This window comes from Oreochromis niloticus, linkage group LG20 (genome assembly GCF_001858045.2).
Source record: "Oreochromis niloticus isolate F11D_XX linkage group LG20, O_niloticus_UMD_NMBU, whole genome shotgun sequence".
Taxonomy (NCBI): Eukaryota; Metazoa; Chordata; class Actinopteri; order Cichliformes; family Cichlidae; genus Oreochromis; species Oreochromis niloticus.
In genome coordinates this window covers 20,792,939-20,812,891 of record NC_031984.2, presented here as the reverse complement: position 1 = coordinate 20,812,891, position 19,953 = coordinate 20,792,939, and the positions used below count along the sequence as shown (strand labels likewise).

The 19,953-nt window shown below is 39.7% G+C and overlaps 2 protein-coding genes across 3 annotated transcripts; one reads left to right on the top strand and one right to left on the bottom strand.

Moving 5' to 3' along the window:
- The first annotated feature begins 282 nt into the window (after positions 1-282).
- lhfpl5b (LHFPL tetraspan subfamily member 5b) lies at positions 283-5,358 on the top strand. The gene is made up of 3 exons (XM_005478134.4): positions 283-828; positions 3,185-3,421; positions 4,627-5,358. The coding sequence occupies exons 1-3, from the start codon at positions 420-422 to the stop codon at positions 4,635-4,637; spliced, it is 657 nt and encodes a 218-aa protein (XP_005478191.1). The 5' UTR covers positions 283-419; the 3' UTR covers positions 4,638-5,358.
- On the bottom strand, positions 4,803-19,279 carry srpk1a (SRSF protein kinase 1a). Of its 2 annotated transcripts, none has more exons than XM_005478135.4 (16): positions 19,125-19,279; positions 18,408-18,462; positions 13,461-13,588; positions 13,045-13,153; positions 12,816-12,903; positions 12,428-12,515; positions 11,803-11,909; positions 10,811-10,976; positions 10,699-10,724; positions 10,342-10,564; positions 9,855-10,238; positions 9,574-9,674; positions 9,154-9,261; positions 8,843-8,912; positions 7,693-7,785; positions 4,803-6,188 (listed from the first exon to the last, which is right to left on the bottom strand). In XM_005478135.4, the coding sequence occupies exons 1-16, from the start codon at positions 19,135-19,137 to the stop codon at positions 6,004-6,006; spliced, it is 1,944 nt and encodes a 647-aa protein (XP_005478192.1). In that variant the 5' UTR covers positions 19,138-19,279; the 3' UTR covers positions 4,803-6,003. The 2 variants fall into 2 exon arrangements, with proteins under 2 accessions (XP_005478192.1, XP_003448188.1); XM_003448140.5 differs by lacking the exon at positions 7,693-7,785 and adding an exon at positions 6,510-6,602.
- Between the last annotated feature and the right edge of the window lie 674 nt (positions 19,280-19,953).

Sequence of the window (19,953 nt, the reverse complement as noted above, 5' to 3'; positions counted from 1 at the left end):
ACATTAAAGCGGAATCAAATGGATGAGTTTCCTGGCTGTGTAATAATAACTGTTGTTTATTTTAACCTCGCCTGTTCTTGCCTGCATGCAATGAATTAATTAGCTGTAACACACAGCCCTGTACGGCAGTTCATTCAAATGCGCTGTTTTAATTTACAGTAAATTAGTTACTTGCGGGTAGCACTGTATCTTCACACCAAGCCTTATCAGGTAGCTGTCAATCTGTGACATCAGAGAAACGTCATTAATTAGGGAGCTGTGGTGCTCTCCAGGGTGCTGAATCCTCAGCCAGTCCAGGCAACGACCCGTGTGTGTCTGTGTGCGTGTATAAAGACTGCGGGAATATCCTTCCAGCTCTATAAACAAACCTCTAACAGAGCTGCTTTCTTTCAAAAGCCTGACGCAAACTTTTCGTGGATATGGACCTCCTTCCAGCGCAGGAAGCTGCCAAAATCTACCACACCAACTATGTGAGGAACTCACGAGCCATCGGCGTCATGTGGGCCGTGTTTACCATCTGCTTCGTCATCATCACCGTGGTGGTCTTCATTCAGCCCTACTGGATCGGGGACAGCGTCAACACCCCGCAGGCCGGCTATTTCGGCCTCTTTCACTACTGCATCGGCAACGCGCTGACCTCGGAGCTCGTCTGCAAGGGCAGCATGCTGGACTTCGCTTCCATCCCCTCACCGGCCTTCAAGACTGCCATGTTCTTCGTTGGGACTTCCATGCTGCTGATTGTAGGCACCATGGTCGGCATCAGTTTGTTCTTCTTCTGCAACGCAGGAAACGTCTACAGGATCTGTGCATGGATGCAGCTGGCCTCAGGTGAGGGAAGAGAGTTGGATGTAAAGTTCGTATTCCCTTTATTCCACTTCAGTTCACAGATTAATATTATAAACTAGCTTTTCTCAACTACATTTATTTGACAGCAGTGTAAGTAATCATAAAACTAATTTCACCTCCATCTTTAAGATGTTTTTTTACGAGTAAAATATTATAATGTATGGGTAATTGTTCATAAGACTATGCGATGTTTCATTAAACAGTAAGCAAAGATCATTTTTTGTTTTTGCCTTTGTATAGTTTGTAGTGAAAAACTAACACTAAATTCACAAAACTGTAAGATCAGCTAAAAAATATTAATAAAATAAAACCTAGCGCATACATTTAAAGCTAATTTTAAAGAGTCCAGATGTGACAGAAGTGCAGACTTACAGCTATAATTAAAGGGGTCCAATAAAAGTATTACAGCCGTTTCTAAACATATTCCACCGTTTTTAGTAGCTGGAAAAAAAATAAGTGGACAAACCAATACATTTTTGTTTTTTAATTCTTGGATGAAAATCCCTTGTAGTCAGTGACTGACAGGGATGTCACTAAATCCTCCCTTGAGGGGCTCTGCCAGACCTTTACTGACCTTCAGCTGCTGCTTGTTTGTGGGTCTCTCTGCATTCAGTTTCGTCTTCAGAAACTGAAAAGCATGCTTTGTGGGTTGTGATCCAGTGACTGACTTGGCTGAAGAATATCACATTTCTTTGCCTTCTGAAACTCTTGGCTTAGTTTTTCAGTATGTTTTGAGTCATTATAGATGTTTACTTGGATCCTTACTGCCAAGTCTAATGTGGCTTTATTGTTCTTGGGTGCAACCAGTGGTTTGTGCTCTTGATGGTAGACTTTGACAATGACACACCTACCTCCACAAGAGAAAGCCCGACTTGGTCGGATGTTGGGAAGTTGTTTTTCGTAACCATGGAAATAATTCTGTCATCGTCCACTTTAGTTCTCGTCTGAGGTCTTTCAGGCCTTTTGATGTTGTTGAGTTTAAGATTGTTGATACATTGTTTATTATTGATTTTTTTTTTTTTTTTTTTAGCCTACTGATGGCCTTCTTCAGTCTTCATGTTTAAAATTACAATACAAATCTATATAATATACATTCAACACTTTGAATCAGCTTCAGATATTATGTCTGCTTCATTTGTCAATCTTGTTATTTGAAATAACAAGGGAACGGGTCTCACCTGGCCATGAAAGTACTTGTCAGTCAATTGTCAAAATAATTGGAGAATTGACTGACAAGCACTTTCATGGGCACTTTCTGTAAATGGGTTATTGAGTATAAAAAACAGTTCATGCAAAATAAAAAGAAAAAAAATTAAACCCTTTGAATTAAAGCTGAAAGTCTGCTCTTCAAATATGCTGATCTTTTGATTTAAAATTCATTGTGATTGTGTAGAGAGGAAAAACTGTTCATATCTCATCTTCATCCTACAAACTATGCACCTGACTGTAGTTCTCCTTTAAGACCGTACATAAACTTTTTTTTTTTTTCAAATTAAATCCTAAAATGTCACAGTATGAATAATATTGATGCATCACCTGATGGCTCTGTTAATACAATAGAAACAGACAATGACAGTGCCAACAAAAGTTCTTGCGACCATAAATTACCAGTTTAAAAAGAAGTCTGATGAGGTTCAGTTCATCGGTTTTATTATAACTATTCTTAAGTAATAGCCCAAATATTTCACCACCTCAATACCAGAACTCAAATTAAAGAGGCAGCTATAAAGGAGCCATGAGACCTGTGCTTCTCTTGTAAGTCAGGTGTGAAACAATGAGCTCATCCCGTCACGGGTCGACTTCTCACCTCTCCAGTTTCAGGTGTGATGTGCGTTTGTTCTAGAGGTTGTTCTTCGCCGTGGCCAATAAGGAATCCTGTTTCAGCCCAGACTCTGACACCTTCGATAGCATATTAGTTACCTGTAACAAGATCAGGTGTTGCTGTGTTGTTAACTGATCTAAATTTGCACCTAAAAGCGTATGAGGGGCAAGAAAACTAGCCACGATAAAAGCCTGTAAAACTTTATGGGCATGTATCTGCAAACTCGCATTCTACTGTAAGTAGCTTTTGGGGAAGCCCAGAGGAGACGTTACGGGAAGAATAGCATTTAAGATTTAAGAACTTTCATAACGGTACATCGTGCAAATGGCTCCACAGAGCATCATCTGCCTTGCTGAGCCGTAAATAAATAAAAACTTTGGCACTTTATGGAGGTACATCATGTCTTATCATGCACTGGGGGCTCCACAGCACCGGATTATAATTATTTATCAAAGTAAGAGCACACAAGAGGTAATTATTACAAGGCTCTGCCATTTCCATGTCCTTCCCCCGCAGGTGTGTTGATGGTGATGGGCTGCATGATCTACCCAGATGGTTGGGACTCTCCAGAGGTGAAGAGGATGTGCGGCCAGAAGACAGATAAGTACACGCTGGGAAACTGTACGGTGCGCTGGGCCTACATCCTGGCCATCATCAGCATTCTGGACGCCGTGCTCCTGGCATTGCTGTCCTTCACACTCGGCAACCGGCAGGACAAACTTCTGCCAGATGACTTTGAGCTGGAGGGAGCAGGTGAGGGCTGTGGGGTGGTATGCAGACTGAATGCTGGGTATAGAAACAAATATTTTAATGTGTCATAGCTGGCATAGCACAAGTATAATGTGTGACATATAAAACAGCCACATTCCTTTCAGACTGGCCTGCTACAAGGTCCTGCTGTTGTGCATGCCTGCTCTCTGTTAAGGTCTGAGCCATCATTAGCAAAATTTGCTTCACCTTAAGAAACGTATCCAAGATTGGAGATTTTTCTGCAGAGTTCTTTATATACAGTCGTGTGAAAAAGAAAGTTACCACAGGACTCTTTGTAGTTCCGTGAAAAACTAAGTACACCCCATGTTTCAGTATCTTGTAGAAGCACCTTTAGCAGAATTACTTGAAGTTGTTTTCATTTCGACTATATCAGTCTCTCATGTGTCTGTGGAGGAATTTTGACTCACTCTTGTTTACGAAAATTGCGCTTCAGTTCATCAATTCCATTTAATTGTACACAGATCTCAAGAAGTCCCACCACAGTATTTGAGTCAGGTTGAGGTCCAGACTTTCTGGGCTTTCAGTTTGCCATTACAGCTGTTTTCTTGTAGATTTGCTGCTGTGCTTGGGATTCTTGTCATGTTGAATGACCCATTTTCGGCCAAGCTTCAGCTGTCAGACAGATCCACCACCGTGCTTTACAGTTGGTATGAGGTGTTTGTGCTGACATGCTATGTTTGGGTTTTTATGAACCACCAAATATCTTCACTTTGGTCTAATCTGTTGACAGGACATTGTGCCAGACGTCTTGTGATTAGTTCAGATGCAACTTTTCGAAGCTAAGTTGTGCTGCAATGTTCTTTTCAACAAATTAGTAATTAGGTTAAAAAGTTTTTCTCCATAAACTTTATCAAATTAGCAGTTTTACAGTTAATCTGTGGTCATAATTTGCCCAGTGTCCCAGTGCCTGAAGTCCATTAAATCTGCTCCCTTTAGGGCTTACCCACAGAAGATCGTTTTCCTCCATCTCACCGGATCCTTAGCTTTCTTCTCTGTTACACCAACTTTCTCCATATCCTCCTTTGCTACATTCATTAATTTTCTGTGTGCTCTTCCGCTCCACCTCCTGCCTGGTAGATCCATGTTCAACATCCCGTGTCCAATATATCCAGTCCCTTCTCTGCACATGGTCAAACCATCTCAGCCCTGGTGTCCACAAACATTTTTCTTTTGTTTCTCTTTTACAGAAAACCCCTGATTGAATCCACAGACCTTCAGGGCCAGTGTGAAATATCATGATGCACCTTAGGTTTTCACCTCTCTTGCCTTCTAATGTTTACTGTGGTTTTGATTAATACGATTTTGTGCTTCCTTATTTTACTATATTTCACAATACCCAATAAACAAGCCCACCAAAATCATGTATTGTATGAAGATTTGTTTTATTGTATGGTGTGTTGTACAGCTTTGTAAGTCGACAACTCGCACAGAGTTTATGTTCTTGAATCTGACACCAATGTAAGTTTTTGTTTTTCCCCCCATAGGTTTCGACAGATAACATAGGTTACTTGGATATGATCTGTTTGGGACACCATTACATAACATCAGATCTCACCATTTCGATGGTAAAAACAGTGACATTATTGAACAGTTGACCACACATACAACTGAGCTCAAACACACCTTCCATACGCTTTATTAAAACACAGCTACCCAGCTAAACAATTTTAGCTAAGATATAAGATTTGTTAAAAACTGTACATAACTGTAATATACATAAAGGCAAACTCTTTGGTACAGATATATACAGTTTATTTTCACTTTTTTTTTTTCCTCCTTAAGATTGGGCTTCTTAACATGTTGTCTTGTTGAAACCTTTAAAATACTATATACCTGAATTGTAATAGGTGAATGAGAATACCAGCCTCCCATGAAAATGAAAGATCCCTATTATAATTAACTAAGGATACTAAATACCAGGTGATAACGGAATTGCTATGGCTAAACATGACCTACTTTATCAAACAGTGACCCTGCCTGAAGAAATGCATGAAATGAAAGTTACCCAAAGTCAGTGTACATGTCAGCCCAGTGTGAAACTTCCTAAAACCTTCTTTACAAATACAAAGTGTATTTCAAATGTTGAATGGGATTTGTTTTTTTGTTTTTTTGTTTTTTGTTTTTAAGTCACTACTGAAAAGTTGTGGGAAAAGAGTTTTAGGGAACAAAAATGACCAATAAAGGCTACATATCCTTGGTTTGTTTAGGTTTTAGTGCAGGAGTGTAACAAACAAGGATGAGTCACTAGCAGTACAATGACAGACTTCCTTAGGAGGGTGAACGGAGCACAGCAGTTGGAGCCAACATGAGCACAAAGTAATAAAAAAAAAAAAAATCCACTGGATTCCTGACATCACACTGAGAACCAACTAATGCAAAGCAAACGTACACAGAAGCATTAGCTCAAAAACAAGAACATAAGAAATTCAAAACATCTAACCAAAAAAAGAAGAAAGAATAAAGAAAAATAAATATCCATCTGATATGCCCAAACTGGAAAGTGATCTGTTGCAGTCTCTGGAGGAGGTGGGAGGGAAGGGAGGTTCGATAGCTGGAGGTGTCCACTAGAGGGCGAGCCAGGGGTGGCGCAAGCACTCTGCGGCCGTGGCTCTTTTCTCTGGAATAAGCTCCAGCATGGGAAGAAGGAAGTCAGTGAAGCACTCTGCTTCTTCGCGGGGCCACTCGTATTTGTCAATCAGCACCTCCAGCAGTCCCCACGGCTTCAACTTAGTGATGTGTTTCAAATCACCTGCAGACAGACAGTACTGCATCAGAACCACACCACTACAGAGTACAAAAACTTCCCCATTTTAAACTTCACTTCAAGGACAGTCATGTCTGCAAAACTGCACATACAGTCTTAATCGGACAAATGACACTGATTAAATAGTTACCTTGTAATTGCTTTTTAAAGAAGGCCTGTTCTTTTGAACTGTAATATACACTGGAGACATTTTTACATGTATATTCAAATGTATGAATATGCAGCAATTGGGATTCAAGTAGGGAATATTCCAAAGCACAGTCAGTAACTCTCACTCGAATCTTGACAGTAAAGCTTCTGTTTTACCTTTCTTGGTGAAAAAATCCTTGGAATATTTGCCGGACATTATGAGTTTGCGTGGGACACTCCCCAGCAGCTCAATGATCAGTGCTATATGGTCTATACAGCAGACAGTTGCAAGAGAAAAGACAGACAAGACAAACAGATTCATCAGACAGTGGACCCAGTCACAGGCCCACTCTGGGTGTGTGGGTGGAGGGCAGAGGGAGAGAGAGGCCTGGGTGACATCACACACACCAGCCTCACTGTTGGCAGAGGACGAGGTGTAAAGACCAGAAGTTAGAAAGTTATAAAACAGAGCTGTAAGGTTCATTAACCTTTAGCTCTTTTTTATTGTTCAGTTTGGGGTTTTTTCCACTGAAGCTTTTCAGACTGAGCAGGGAACAAAAACAATTCCCACCAGTTGTAGATTGACAAGACAGGCCCAGATAAAGAAATTCTGAAAAATGTCAGAAAAATACATCTAAAACTGGCCATTCTTTAAATAATAATGAATAAAAAAAATATAAAAAAAAATCATGTTTTTGTACTTTGTGTTAATTATTCATCAACTTCACTGTCATTTTATCCGTAACTGTAACAGAGGTCTTAACATTTGCAGTAACCTTGGTACATATCAACAAAACAACTCCCACTCAGGGACCTTAAAAAGGTTACATCAAGACTGTCAGTTAATCCCTTATAGACATCCTTAATTAAAACCATCTTACATTAATTATCATATTTCTGTAAACGTGTGTACTTTGAGTACATTAAAAGTTTATATTCTGAAATAAATACACTGACTTATAAAAGTAAAGGATTCTTGCCTTTTTTCCCCCCTGTGACTTGTTTCATTAAAGGAAACTGATTAAATTACATTTATAAATACACTGTTGTTGCGCAGTGGACTCCATGCAGAGGAAAAAGGTCATTCTGATTCTCCTCAGCAGGGACCAATACGGCATCAAGCACCTAGCCAAAATGTCTAAAGGCAGTGTACAAGGCTCTGCCAGGCAGTCTTTGGCAGAACAACACTTGAATCATGATCAGTGGTTCAAAGAGGCTGACATTTATTGGTCTGAGTTTCTTGCTTTGATGACGGGCCTGCACAAAACCATTTGAGTGTGCTGACTGAAGTTAACCTCCTGCCTTGACCCTCTTTGTCCACCTTTCCCAGAGTGAGCCAAAGACAGAGGTGCTGGCGTACCTCTCTTGGTGAAGTATTCCTGTGAGTATTTTCCACTCAGAGCATAGTGTCGGGGGATTTTACCGAGCAACTCAATCATGAGAGCAAGATGGTCTGGAAATGAGGCACATCAGAGGAGAAGAGGAGGAGGAAGAGGAGGAGGAAGATGGAAAGTCACAGGGAGTTTGGAGAGGAGATGGCAAACAGTCAAGTGGAACAATGTATTAGGAACAAAGGATGATGATTACAATGATGATGATGATGATGATGACAGTCTAGTGTGACAAATAGCACATGTATCAACAGCCTGAATTAACCTACTGAAAAACATCTGAACACATGGAGCTCATTCACTGTTGTATTTCAGAAAAATGATAACTATAAAGCAAGATGGGAAGTCTGCATTAAAGCACAGCCCACAAAGATATACAGTAAAACACAAAAAGCAGACTGATGCAAGTTTACTAAAAAAATCTAATAAAAACGTTAAACACAAAGCATTTATAGAACAGTAAGCCATGGTTTATGTGACAGCAGGTGAAAAAGCTGCAGGATGTTCCAGTAAAGTCAAAGTTAAAGGTCAGCACATAGCAGACATGCCAGAGCAGAATCAAGTTAATATGGAAACTTTGAGCTAAGCAGCAAGCCAAAATTCCATTTTCACCTTATGTTTCAATTAAAATATGAGGTGAAAATGGATCAAACATGAAGTATGAGTAACAAGGAGGTGAGGAAAAGGTGAGAAGAGAATTGAAGAGATGGCCCCATCTCCAGTGCGGTAAAAAAGTGGCTCAAGTTGTTAGACAGGAAATACACACAGGAATGCTCATACTTTTCATACTTTACAATATTTCTTCTGAATTCAAAGCCATTAATGGAGCACCTCATTAACATGTTAACACTGTGCAAAGTGCACTGTAACTGGAGCTCCAGTGAAGGTGAGAACTTGCATGCATATTGGACATTTTAAATAATTCAACAGTTCAACACCAATAAGAGAAGATTTAACAACACTACGGTGCTTTTAACAGTAGCAGTAATACGAAACAGAAGTCTCACTCACCAGTGAAACACATTTCAATACATCTACTAAATCAAGCTCTGAGAATTAATGATCTAGAGTTAAAACTTGTACTTTAAACACCGAAAGTACAGGAAGACCAGGCAATACCTTCATCTCTGGAATAATCTTCCCCAGAATGTGGTTCAAACAAGTAGTCCCCTGTGGCAAGCTCAAAGGCCTGAGGACAATACAAACACAGGGAGGGGGGGGAAAAAGAAACAGTATGAAGCCATCTGTCCAAATTTCAATAAATCCCTCCCACCACTGACTAGACTCTCATTATGCTACTTGAGTCTTTAAGATACAATGGATTTTTTTTCCTCCTTCAGATAATGTTTTTTGTTCTGTTCAGTTTTAGGGGGGAGTTTAAGCACCTTTTGGCACTATATAAATAGTTTGATACAGAGAAAATTTCTCACCATACAGGCTGTGCTCCAAATATCAGCTGGTGTGCTGTATCCAGAACCAATAAGTACTTCTAAAGACCGGTACTGTCGTGTCTGGATGTCTTCGGTAAAGTGCTTGTGCTGAGAGGAAAAAAGACAAATACGAAAACACAAACGTATAACAAGTAGGTTTCATCATGTGTAGCAATAACCCACTGAAAAACAGAAATATTTTACATGAGAATAAAAATGATTGAAAATATAAATGGCCTCTATGCTCAATTTGAAATCTGGATCACACTCCCATCTGGTAAATGATTTCTCATTTAAAACCATAAAAAGCAGGAATACCGAAACATTACTCTCAGTAGCTAGATGACACTCGATGTGTCCCTGGCTGTACCGTTTCATCTCTTATGAGGAAATCCCTTTGGTCATTAGCAGGCTACTCACCACCCAGCAGGCATTTCCCAAATCTGCAATCTTGACCTTGATCTTTTCTGCATTGAGTGGCTCAAGTGGGTTAACTAGCAGGGATCCTGCTGTCAGCTTGCCTTTATAAAGCACAGAGAGAAGCAGTGACATTGAATAAAACAATGGGATAAACACTGAATAAATGATAAGTATAATAATCAATATTTCAAAGTTCACATGGTTTTGTTAAATTTCCAAAGCAGCTCAGCGACAGCAAACAGCTTCTAAAAACCTAAACCAATCGATTTCGGCTTACTGACCATTTCTTGCATCTTCCTGGTTTCTATAGGGACAGTTGGACCCATCCTCTCCATCTTCTTCTAAAATGCCTTGTTCCAGCTCTCCGTCCTCCAGCCCAGCAGAAAAGCGTTTCTCAGTAACTCCACGGCTACGAGCCCCAGTTCCTTTAGTCTCTGTGTACACCTCATTGAAATCTGTAGACTCAACACCGTTGTACATGGAGTGGAGAGGAGACTCCACGTGTTGATCCTCTGGAGAGCCACATTGTTCTGTGCACTCTGCATTGCCATTGTGTTGGTCTTCATCGCTATGCTGAAAGTCACTCTCCTCCACATGGCCATTACAGTTCATTTCAGACAGTTCCTCTGGTCCCACCCTCGTGTGATCTGCATTCAAAGTGCTCCCTGAAAGTATCAGAAAATTTATTTTCAGTTGATTCATATCAGATTTTTTGGCTGCTTTGCAAATTTTGCAGAACACATTACTTCTCTGACGTTAGCTTCTTACCATCTGTTTCCTCGTTTCCTATCTCTGCAAAAGACACCTGTCTGAGAGGCGCACAGGCTCGTCCCTTTTCAGTCTGTGGGTCGTCTTCATCTTCATCATCCTCTCGTAACTCTGTGGTCTTTTCCATTTCCTCAAGGTCCATGATGCACTTCTCCAGCAGCTCCGCCTGCCGCTTCTGCTTCTTTTTTAACTTCTTCTTCTTGTTCTTGGACATTTTTACTGTCTGTCAAAGACAAAAAAAGGAAAGGTTTACACATTTATAGGACTGATTTAAAAGTAAACTAAAAAAAATAAATAAAAACATATAGGAGGCTAATATCTAAGCAGAAAGTGAAAAAAAAAAACGAAGTCTTGTACCTGTTTTGGAACTGGCGCTGTGCTTACTGTAAAGAGAACATGAGATAAGTCAAAACCTGTACTAAACCTATGAATGCAGATATAAAAGTGTGTGTGCATGCACGTCTCATACTCGCTGAACCAGAGGGAGGAGGCGCCCCAGCCTTCTGCCACTCTGTGGCTTCAGCTGCAAGCCTCCGTACGTAAGGCTCATCTACACTCATCAGGATGTTCTCCGGCTTGATGTCTGTGTGGATGATATGACACTTTGTGTGCAGGTAGTCCAGACCTTGGAGAACCTTAAAAAAAACATTAATGGAAAATGGTTATCTGATTGTGTAGATCAAATTAACCAATCAGACTGACTTGGACACAAAACCTTTACCAACTAAACATAAGGAAACTTTTGCGTCAAATTTCAGGTTTTTCTTTTCTTGGAAACAAATATACTAGCTTTGCACAATTCAGAGTTCATAAATAATCCTTATTAATCACATTTGGCTTTGCTGCAGCCCCTCAGTTTATCCTCTCTGAAACAAAATATTTTAGTTCTTCTCCCTTTAAAGGAAAGGAGCCAAGACTAGAAAAAAAAAGTCTTAAAAAGAATCCCTAGGGCAGTCTGAAGCCGGAGCGTTTGGTTTGTAGTTAATACACAATGATACTATCATTATTTTAAACCTTAGTGGTGCTTATTGAAAATCCATCCATGTAACAAACACAGCATATAACAGAACATTAAGAGAAGCATAAAAGGGTCCCTTTAAGAGAACACAAAAGCTTAACAATCTAAGAAAATTTTAATAAAAGGAACATTTGCTGTTTTTCAAAGGACATCAAATAAAAAGCTGTGGAATACACAACACTAATCCACAGATGAGCTGTGCAATTAACTGCTGAATTAGTCATTTGTTTAACCATGAAAAAAAAGCCCCCTTAGTTTTGCCTCACTCCCCATCTGTTTTGTTAAGCAGCTTATTGTTAATATGTAAAGTTATCACAGCTTCCTCTACCCTGACTGTTTTCCATCTATCATGCAGCCTGCAGGCTACACAACTCTTGTGAACTACTGAGCCTTAATGATGAGTCATAGGCATTCAAAAGGTGTGCCTGTGGGTCTCACTTTACCTGTCGTATGATGCTCTTCACACAAGCCAGGGGCAGTCCTTGGTAGTTTGATTTTATTATCCATTTCAATAAGTGATGTCCTAACACCTCAAACACCATGCAGACGTCTGAAGATTGGAGCAGTTAAGATGGCAAAGTAATACCGGTAAAGCAAAATTGAAAACAAAAAAGGGAAAAAACAACTACCTAAATGAGGAGTGGCATTGTTTATGCTGAAGACAGGACACGTAGATGTGCAACCCATACGCTTTTGTTAGAGCCTCTCGTGTTACAACTACAGCAATCCCTCAGGCATTCAGGGGATCTTACCCAACTAAAGTGTTGTGATGGGGGTGGAGGTCTGTTTGGGACACATAAGATTCCATTTGTCACACCCTCACCTGTTGTTTACTTTCTTACTTGCATACAGCTTTTTACCTGACATGGACATGAAGGGAAAGAAAGTTCTGTACATTTAAAAAAAAAAAAACAAACAAACAAACAAACAAACAAAAACATTTCTAATAAGACTGAAGTTTTTGTTTTAGGTTTTTTTTCCCATCCCAGCAGAAGGTAATTTGACAAATCAAATGTGACTAATAATAAAAACCCGGAAACATCTGTTATATCTGGCTGTGAAGGATACGAGTTCCATTGACGCCAGAGATCTTGAAGTCATCTAAAAGCTGGACTACCATCTCTCGGTTGGGATCATTCGTGTCAGAGTTTCTTACCTACAGACAAAAAAATGAAAATTTAAAAAAAAAAAAAATTGGTGGGGGACCCACACACATCATTTACATGTAAAACTGTGTGAACATACGTGCTGGAACGCATGCAAGTCACATGTTTAGATGAATAAACATGTGTAAAAGCTGTAGTGTAAGCAAAGCCCTGCTGTCCTTGCAACACGTTGCTGTACACTCTGATGTGTCTCCAGATATCCCCACAACTAATTAGTGAACACTTCCTGCGCTTACTGATTAGAGATTTCATCATAAAACCTACTATATGCAACTAAATCTGATACTCACAGATCTGAGCAGTTTTATCTCATCCAGTGCTGTTTCTGTGTAGTGCTCTGCGCTCTTCACCACCTTCATTGCAACAAACCTCTTTACCCTGCAACCACAGAATGTAATGTTCACTAACAGGAAGCAAAGTAAACAGTCTCTGAGCCAGCTGCTGCTGCATCTGGAATCCAATGTCAAGTCTCAAAAACAAAACATGAATTATAAATATGCAGTAAAGCTTTTCTCATACTGAATATCCCAGGCGAGCCACACGGTGGAGAAGTGTCCCCAGCCGAGCTTCCGAATTACATGGTATTTTCCATTATAAAGGTCTCCTACTTTCACATGGTGGTAGCCACCTAAAAGATAAGAAATTCAAGCTGATTAGATAAATAAAGAGGTGAGCATGTATATATACAGAACAGCCAGTGAAATAACATTCACTGTAATAACAGGTCACAACTAACCGAAGCGACACCGTTTATTGAAACAGTCATACCAAATATTGATTTATCTGTTTAAACTAAGGTGTGAATCACCAATACTCTGGTATCGTTTTTCTACTGGGGGGGAAAAAAAAAAAAAAAAAAAAACTTGAAAGAGTAGTTAATCAAATACAGTGCAATATAGTGTGCCTTTGAATGCAAAAAGTAAAGAGGAACCCACCTTTGCAGTAGTCATTGGGGTCCTCCTGCTCTTCATCATCAGAGCCAAGGATCTCTTCAGGTTCCTCAGGTTCCTGAGGGGAGGCTTCAGCCTGAGGTTGCTGTCGAGCTCTGGGATTGGCTGGCTGCCTGATGTAAAAACAACAATTATGAAAGACTTCGATGGAACAGAGTTCTGATGCATTTACCGTCCATTTATCAAATATTAGCTCAACAATAAGGCGTGCCCAGGATGAGAGGATTTTATTACAGGACATGCGGATGAGACTAACTGAACAAGACTGCACCTCATTGATAACCGATGAGTTCGACTCTTCTACATAGCAGGAAAGAATCAAAGCTCAACCTTTTACTTCCAAACACTGCTCAGCACTGCAGAACTGATGAACAGCTGTAGAGTTTAACTTAAACAGATGCATTAAAAAGCAGTGGGAACGTTCTCCTGCCTCTCCTGGGATCTGACCTTAATTGGCTCAAAAGTAAGTGGCATTAACTAGCTAGCGTTAGCAACTGAGTAATTCACTCTAACACTAATACTTTACTGAACAACATAATCATGTTAGCTAAGCACCAACATAGAGTGTGCCTGCTCTGGATGATCAGTCACAGTGACGGACATAGACGTTTCAAAATCAGCTCTTGTATAAATGGGTAACTAGAGACAGGAAGAACTTGCTCATCAGCCAAGTTTTTTGTTGCATAAACATAACCCATATAACACAGTATTTATTAAAAAGCCTCTCACACAAAATAATCAAACATGACAAGAACCACTCGTTCTTAAACAGATGACACCGGGGGCTGACTGCAAAAAATAAATAAATAATTGGTGTACATTTGGTGTATGTATAAAGCTACAAATAGACAACTGTTTTATAAATCTATCATAAAGAAGGGTTATAACTGTAAACATCCACAGTCACATTTCAATCACTGTGAAAATGTGAAATGTCAACAAATAAAATTTTACTCCAGGGTAATATCTCATCTTTCATTGCAGACTTCAATTAACCCACAACTACCTCTTTAAAAAAATTAAAAAATGCCTATGTGTAATATGAAGAAACTATGAGGTAACTTGGGTTGAGGTGAGGACTCCTCATGAGGTGACATGGACCTTGCTTTGTGCACTGGTCCCCAAACTGTTCCCACAAAGCTGGAAGCATGACATTGTGTTGGTATGCTGAAGCATTAATAAACCTTTTCCACTTGTACCTACTTGGGCCGGCTCGACACAGTTTTTAGGAGTTTTCCATTAGGTGGTAGTACCATGGTAATAGGCATTTTTTTAGTACCTACTAATTTTTGAAACCTGGCAACGAGGAAAACGGAAAGAAAAAAAAGAAAGAAAAAAAAAAACCTCCCACTGTGGTCCCTCGAAAAAAGTTATACTCCGAGCAGCAGGTGTGTGCTCCTCCATTGTTGTGGTGTTCATGTCGCATACAAATACCCCATGTTAAGTGGTACTTGATTGTAATTGAAAATGACCGAAACAGAGTCAAATCATGTAGGTACTAGTGAAAAAAGGGCTATAAGAGTTCCTTTCACTGAAACTAAAAGACAGAGCTCAAGTTTTGAAAAAACAACGTCACACCATAATTCCTTCCCAACTTTATACTTGGCACAATGCAGTCAGATAAGTTCTGTTTCTCTGGCTACTGCCAAACCCAGACTCATCCATCAGATTACTAGACAGAGAGAACAGCATGAGTCTTCACTCCAAAAAACTCCACTCCTCTAGAGTTCAGTGGTGGCGTGCTTTACACCACTGTATCTGATGCGCTGGACTGTACTTGGTGACATGTGGCTTGGATGCAACTGCTCGCTCCTGGAAACCCAGTCCATGATGCTCTCTGTACACTATTCTTGAGCTAATCTGAAGGCCACGTGAAGTTTGGAGGTCCGTAGCAGGTGACTCTGCAGAAAGTTGGTGACCTGTGTACTATGCACCCCCGTATCTGGTGACCCTGCTCTGTAAATTTGTGTGGCCTACCACTTAATGGCAAACTTGGTGTTGTTCCCAATCGCTTCCACTTTATTATAATACCACTAACAGTTGACTCTGGAATATTTAGTAATGAAGAAATTTCACAACTGTACTTGCTGCACAGATGGCATCCTATCATGGTACCACGCTGGATTTCACAGTTTCACAAATTTCTATAGACGGTCTGCAGGTGCCCTATTTTATACATCTGTGGACATGACTGAATTCAATGGCTGAGTGAGTATTTTTGGCATGCAATGTTTTGGCATATGACCATTTCTGACCATAAATAAAAAACAGTTTTGAATTATTACACTAGTTTGACAGTTACACTTAACCAAACATAAACCCACATTAAAGGCAAATATTTGCAAGGCAAAACAATAGAGCAGTAGCAGATAAAAGTCCATTAAAGTCATAGCAGGCTGTTAATTTGGATCATGTCCCCTTGAAATTAAACCACAAGTTTCAGTGTAATTGCCTCCAGTTTCTTGCTTTGACCTTGTTATCAGTAAAGAAAGATTAATGAAGGACTGTTGCAACCAAGTTTAATTAGTTTTAACAAAATAGCAAGGTGTGTCCAAAACTTAGTTTCAAACAAATCTTGCAGCTATCGAAGCAATGTTTAACTATTAAAATATTCACAAACGGTTATTATATTAATAAAGATTCCTAAATGTGTAACCGAGCACTGGCACAGTGACAAACTGCAAGCAGAAAATTTAAGCAAATACCATCTAAATCGCTGTCAATGATTTTTTTTTAAACTGCATTTGAACGTCTGCTTTTAACCATAGTGTAAACCAAAACAAGAAGTTGGCCTGTCAAAACAACCCTACCACAATAATACCACACTGGCACACCTTCTGCCAAGGAATATCACACAACCAAATTAAAGAAAGCATTTAAGGAAACGCATGCTGCAGTCAACATAGCAATTCAACTGTCACCATATGTTTGTTTTATTCATTTTACTGCAGGCCTAGTGTGTGTGTGTGTGTGTGTGTGTGTGTGTGTGTATATATCCGCATTATGAAAGACAACATCAACCTTGCTGAATCAGACTGAATACTGAGAAGTTTCCAGAATAAGGGGACAGAAAACTGTGGCTACATTACAAGCAGACGTACAAGCCTGCAAGCAAATTATGTTCCAAAATTACTAAGTGAGTTATATGGTCATTATGTCAAGCTGTCAGACAAATGAAATGTCTGTGCATATTGCATTTTTCAAATATAAATCACTGTGTGCAGACTTTCATTTTGACTAAAACTCCGGCGACAGATTGATCAAACCCGACATAATGGAAAACAGGACATCCAATTCTTTTCTAAATGCATATTTGAAACATATTTCTGTATATATTTTTTTTTTCATGGCTCTGCAAGCCCTAAATAACAGAACATATTCTTTCCATGTTTATATGTGTCACCACATACATTCTGGCTTTGCCAGTAGTTCAGTTCCTAATATTTACTTGAAAGCCAAACAGCCTGATGTTACTTCCTCCACAGAGCAGATTAAGCCTGCTCATCTCTACTGGAGCCAAGAGAGCAGAGATCACATTCAACTAAATTCCTACAACTGGGCTCCAGTGTTTCATAAATGAGCTGCTGGTTTTCTACGTAATCCTGCAACCTACTTCTTTGTGCCTGACACGGTCAGCTGAAGCGGTGCATGTTTGTCCAAGGATGACAAAATAAACCGATTCAAATAATTACTGAATTACTTTATATGAATCTTGACTTTCTAGTCAAGCTTTAAATCTGAAACGCATTCATTATATTTTAAGTATCATAAAGCTGGTAAAATGAGGCAGTAATTTAATACTGATTATCTGTACAGTTCTCGTGTTGTCTGCTTTAATATTTACATTGCTGCATTAATAACATATTATTTTAAAACGTGTTTTTTTGCATCTTGAGAGGTAAATGCATGGCTTTTCAAATTCACTTCAACATGCAAATAAATACATCGTCTAAATTACATACTCACTCGTGCATTTTCATTCACAAAGAGAGAAAGCAGATGAAGCATATTTGAATGCAGAGCCAGTCTCAGTTAGTCATCCTTTCATTATAAAAAGCTTTAATATTGGGTGTGTGCACCTCGTTTTAATGGTGCTCATCCTTTTGGGTGTGAGGACAAGTGTCTGATGCACATTTTCCTTGAGACTCTCACAGCACTTCAAAACATTAACCAGTCCACCCCATTATGTCCTCTAAGGTTGTTTTGTTCGTCTATAAATGCAGTGCTCAATGTGCTAGGATTACTGCAGAATGCAGCTGCTCTGCTTTAAGTTGCATTTAGTTTCTTGGTATCACATGATTCTTACAGCTAATAAAACATACAAGTACGAGCCATGAAGATAACGTTGTCAGGAGGAGAGTATCCTCAATGGTGCTGTTTTCAGTTAAACACCATGCTTCGGTGGGCTGATGTGGGCTTCTTCATTCTCTTGTTTTAAATATAGCACTAGCTGTTATGTAACGCTCTGGAGGATGCCACTGGTGCAAGCATGATTACTAGATTGTTGGGCACACCAAAACAATCGGTACTGGAGATCAACGCTTGACAGCCCTATTTACAGCAACTAATCATTCAGAAATATTTTCAGGTGATCACAGTGTTTAAATATTATATTTCAGGTATGGCTTACAGAGCACCCAAAACTTGTGTTTTTTGTTTTTTTTTACTAAAGCACTGTAAACCGTGTTAGGGTTAGAGCAAAAATAAAAAGCTGTGGCGTGTAGAGACCAAAACAAAGTTTAAGTGCAAACAAGCAGTCAAAGGCCTTTCTAACAGCTTCTCCAATGTCAGAACAGCAGCAAATACACCAAAGTGCAACAAACAACCTGCTTTGATTGAGTACAGCTGACAAAATACTTGCTCGTGTGCGGGTGTCCTAAAAAACGGGACACACATAAGAGGGAATGACGTTTAAATGGAGCAGTGACTCACTTTTTGTTGGTTTTCTTTGCTTTCACCCTCTTCTTCCTCGCCTGCAGTGCCAGCACTGCAAAAAAAGAATAGAAAAAAGAAACAGGAGATCTCTCTTTTTTTCCTTTTTCTTTTTTTTAACCATTGTCTGTTTGCCTTGTTGATTTCCAGCTGACACTCAAGACAAAACAAACGAAGCCATCTGAAATAAACAATTACCTCACCCCAACGTTCATTATGCATCGTGCTGGGTCATGTTTGCACCTAACAGTATCTAAAATCAGTGTCAGTGCATGTGTCGGTTTGCCAGAACCCATCCAACGTTAAGTCACATCACTGAGCTTCCCACCTAGGCAACGCTCGTCTCAAACACGGTAATGTGGCGTGAAGTGATTTCAGCCACTACAGCGGCTAATTATGGACTCATACATGAACGCACGGTTACCGTGGCCGGTGTTTCGGGCTGTGTTTAAAATGGAAGGAGCTGGAGAGCTAAATGTATCGAGCTAATCCTGACATGTCCTATTGAAGCTAAAGCTAACGTCTAGAGGGCTAACGCTCCAGCTCAGTGCGTGATAGACGCGTTCAATTAAACCACGTATCACAATGTATGCTGCTCGGCGAAAAATAGTGTTTTTATATTTGTCACTGCACGACAACATCGACTGTAACGGCAAACCACACACACAATGTGTTACACCAGTCACACAGCGTGCAACGTGTCGCGTAAAGATTTACCTTTCCTCTCCATGTCTGCTGAATCCGTAGCTTAGCCGTTAGCTACACAGCCAGTGATCGAATGTTCCACGCATGCGCACTGGCTCGCTATGTCGAAGGGGAGCTTCCCTGGTGACGTCTCTGCCCGTGTATCAAACAGTTTTTATGGATTTTAGGGCAAACTGCCTTATAAAGAAGTATTTAAAGCAGCCTCACTGATAGCCGTGCAGTTCAGGAATTTAACCTTTTATTTACTTTTCGTGCATGTTTTTAACTAAGGCAGCAGTGTAGGTAGGTGGGTTAAATGAGCTGCCTGATTGGTGACGTGATTCAGTGGTTTGTGCCCACATTGGGATTAATATTAAAGTGTTGGTAACCTTTGTTATACTGGATGCTGATAGCGGTACAGAACAAGCTGACTGCATGGTTTGTTAAAAGGCACAGACTGGAATTTACATAGCTGGACACTTGGTAGGCTCAAATTAATAGCTTCTATATTAGTATTACCAAATATTTTACACGGATAACGTAGTGCAATATCTTTTATCATGGGGTTTTTTTCGGACATTACAACATCAACAACAAGGTTTAACGTATAAAAAAATCTGTTTAATTTACAAGCCAAGTGCAAGATCATGCAACTCAAACTGTCACAGCAAAAAAATTGTGAAAAATATAATTTTGTTATTTATTTTAAATGTTTTGGGGGGGAAATGCATATTTGATAAGCTCATATTAGGTTTTAGGGCCATAATACAGAGCAAGCCATAATTCTACCAGCACGGTGGTGGGCAAGTGGTGATTTGGGTTTGTGTTGCAGCCACAGCACATGGATACCTTGCAGTCATTG

Coding starts and splice junctions, on each gene's coding strand:
- lhfpl5b (XM_005478134.4), top strand. CDS start 420: ATGGACCTCCTTCCAGCGCAGGAAGCTGCCAAAATCTACCACACCAAC. Junction 829..3,184: donor ATGGATGCAGCTGGCCTCAG/GTGAGGGAAGAG, acceptor CTTCCCCCGCAG/GTGTGTTGATGGTGATGGGC.
- srpk1a (XM_005478135.4), bottom strand. Junction 10,565..10,698: donor CAGCGCCAGTTCCAAAACAG/GTACAAGACTTC, acceptor TGTCTTTGACAG/ACAGTAAAAATGTCCAAGAA. Junction 9,262..9,573: donor TGGGAAATGCCTGCTGGGTG/GTGAGTAGCCTG, acceptor TTTTCCTCTCAG/CACAAGCACTTTACCGAAGA.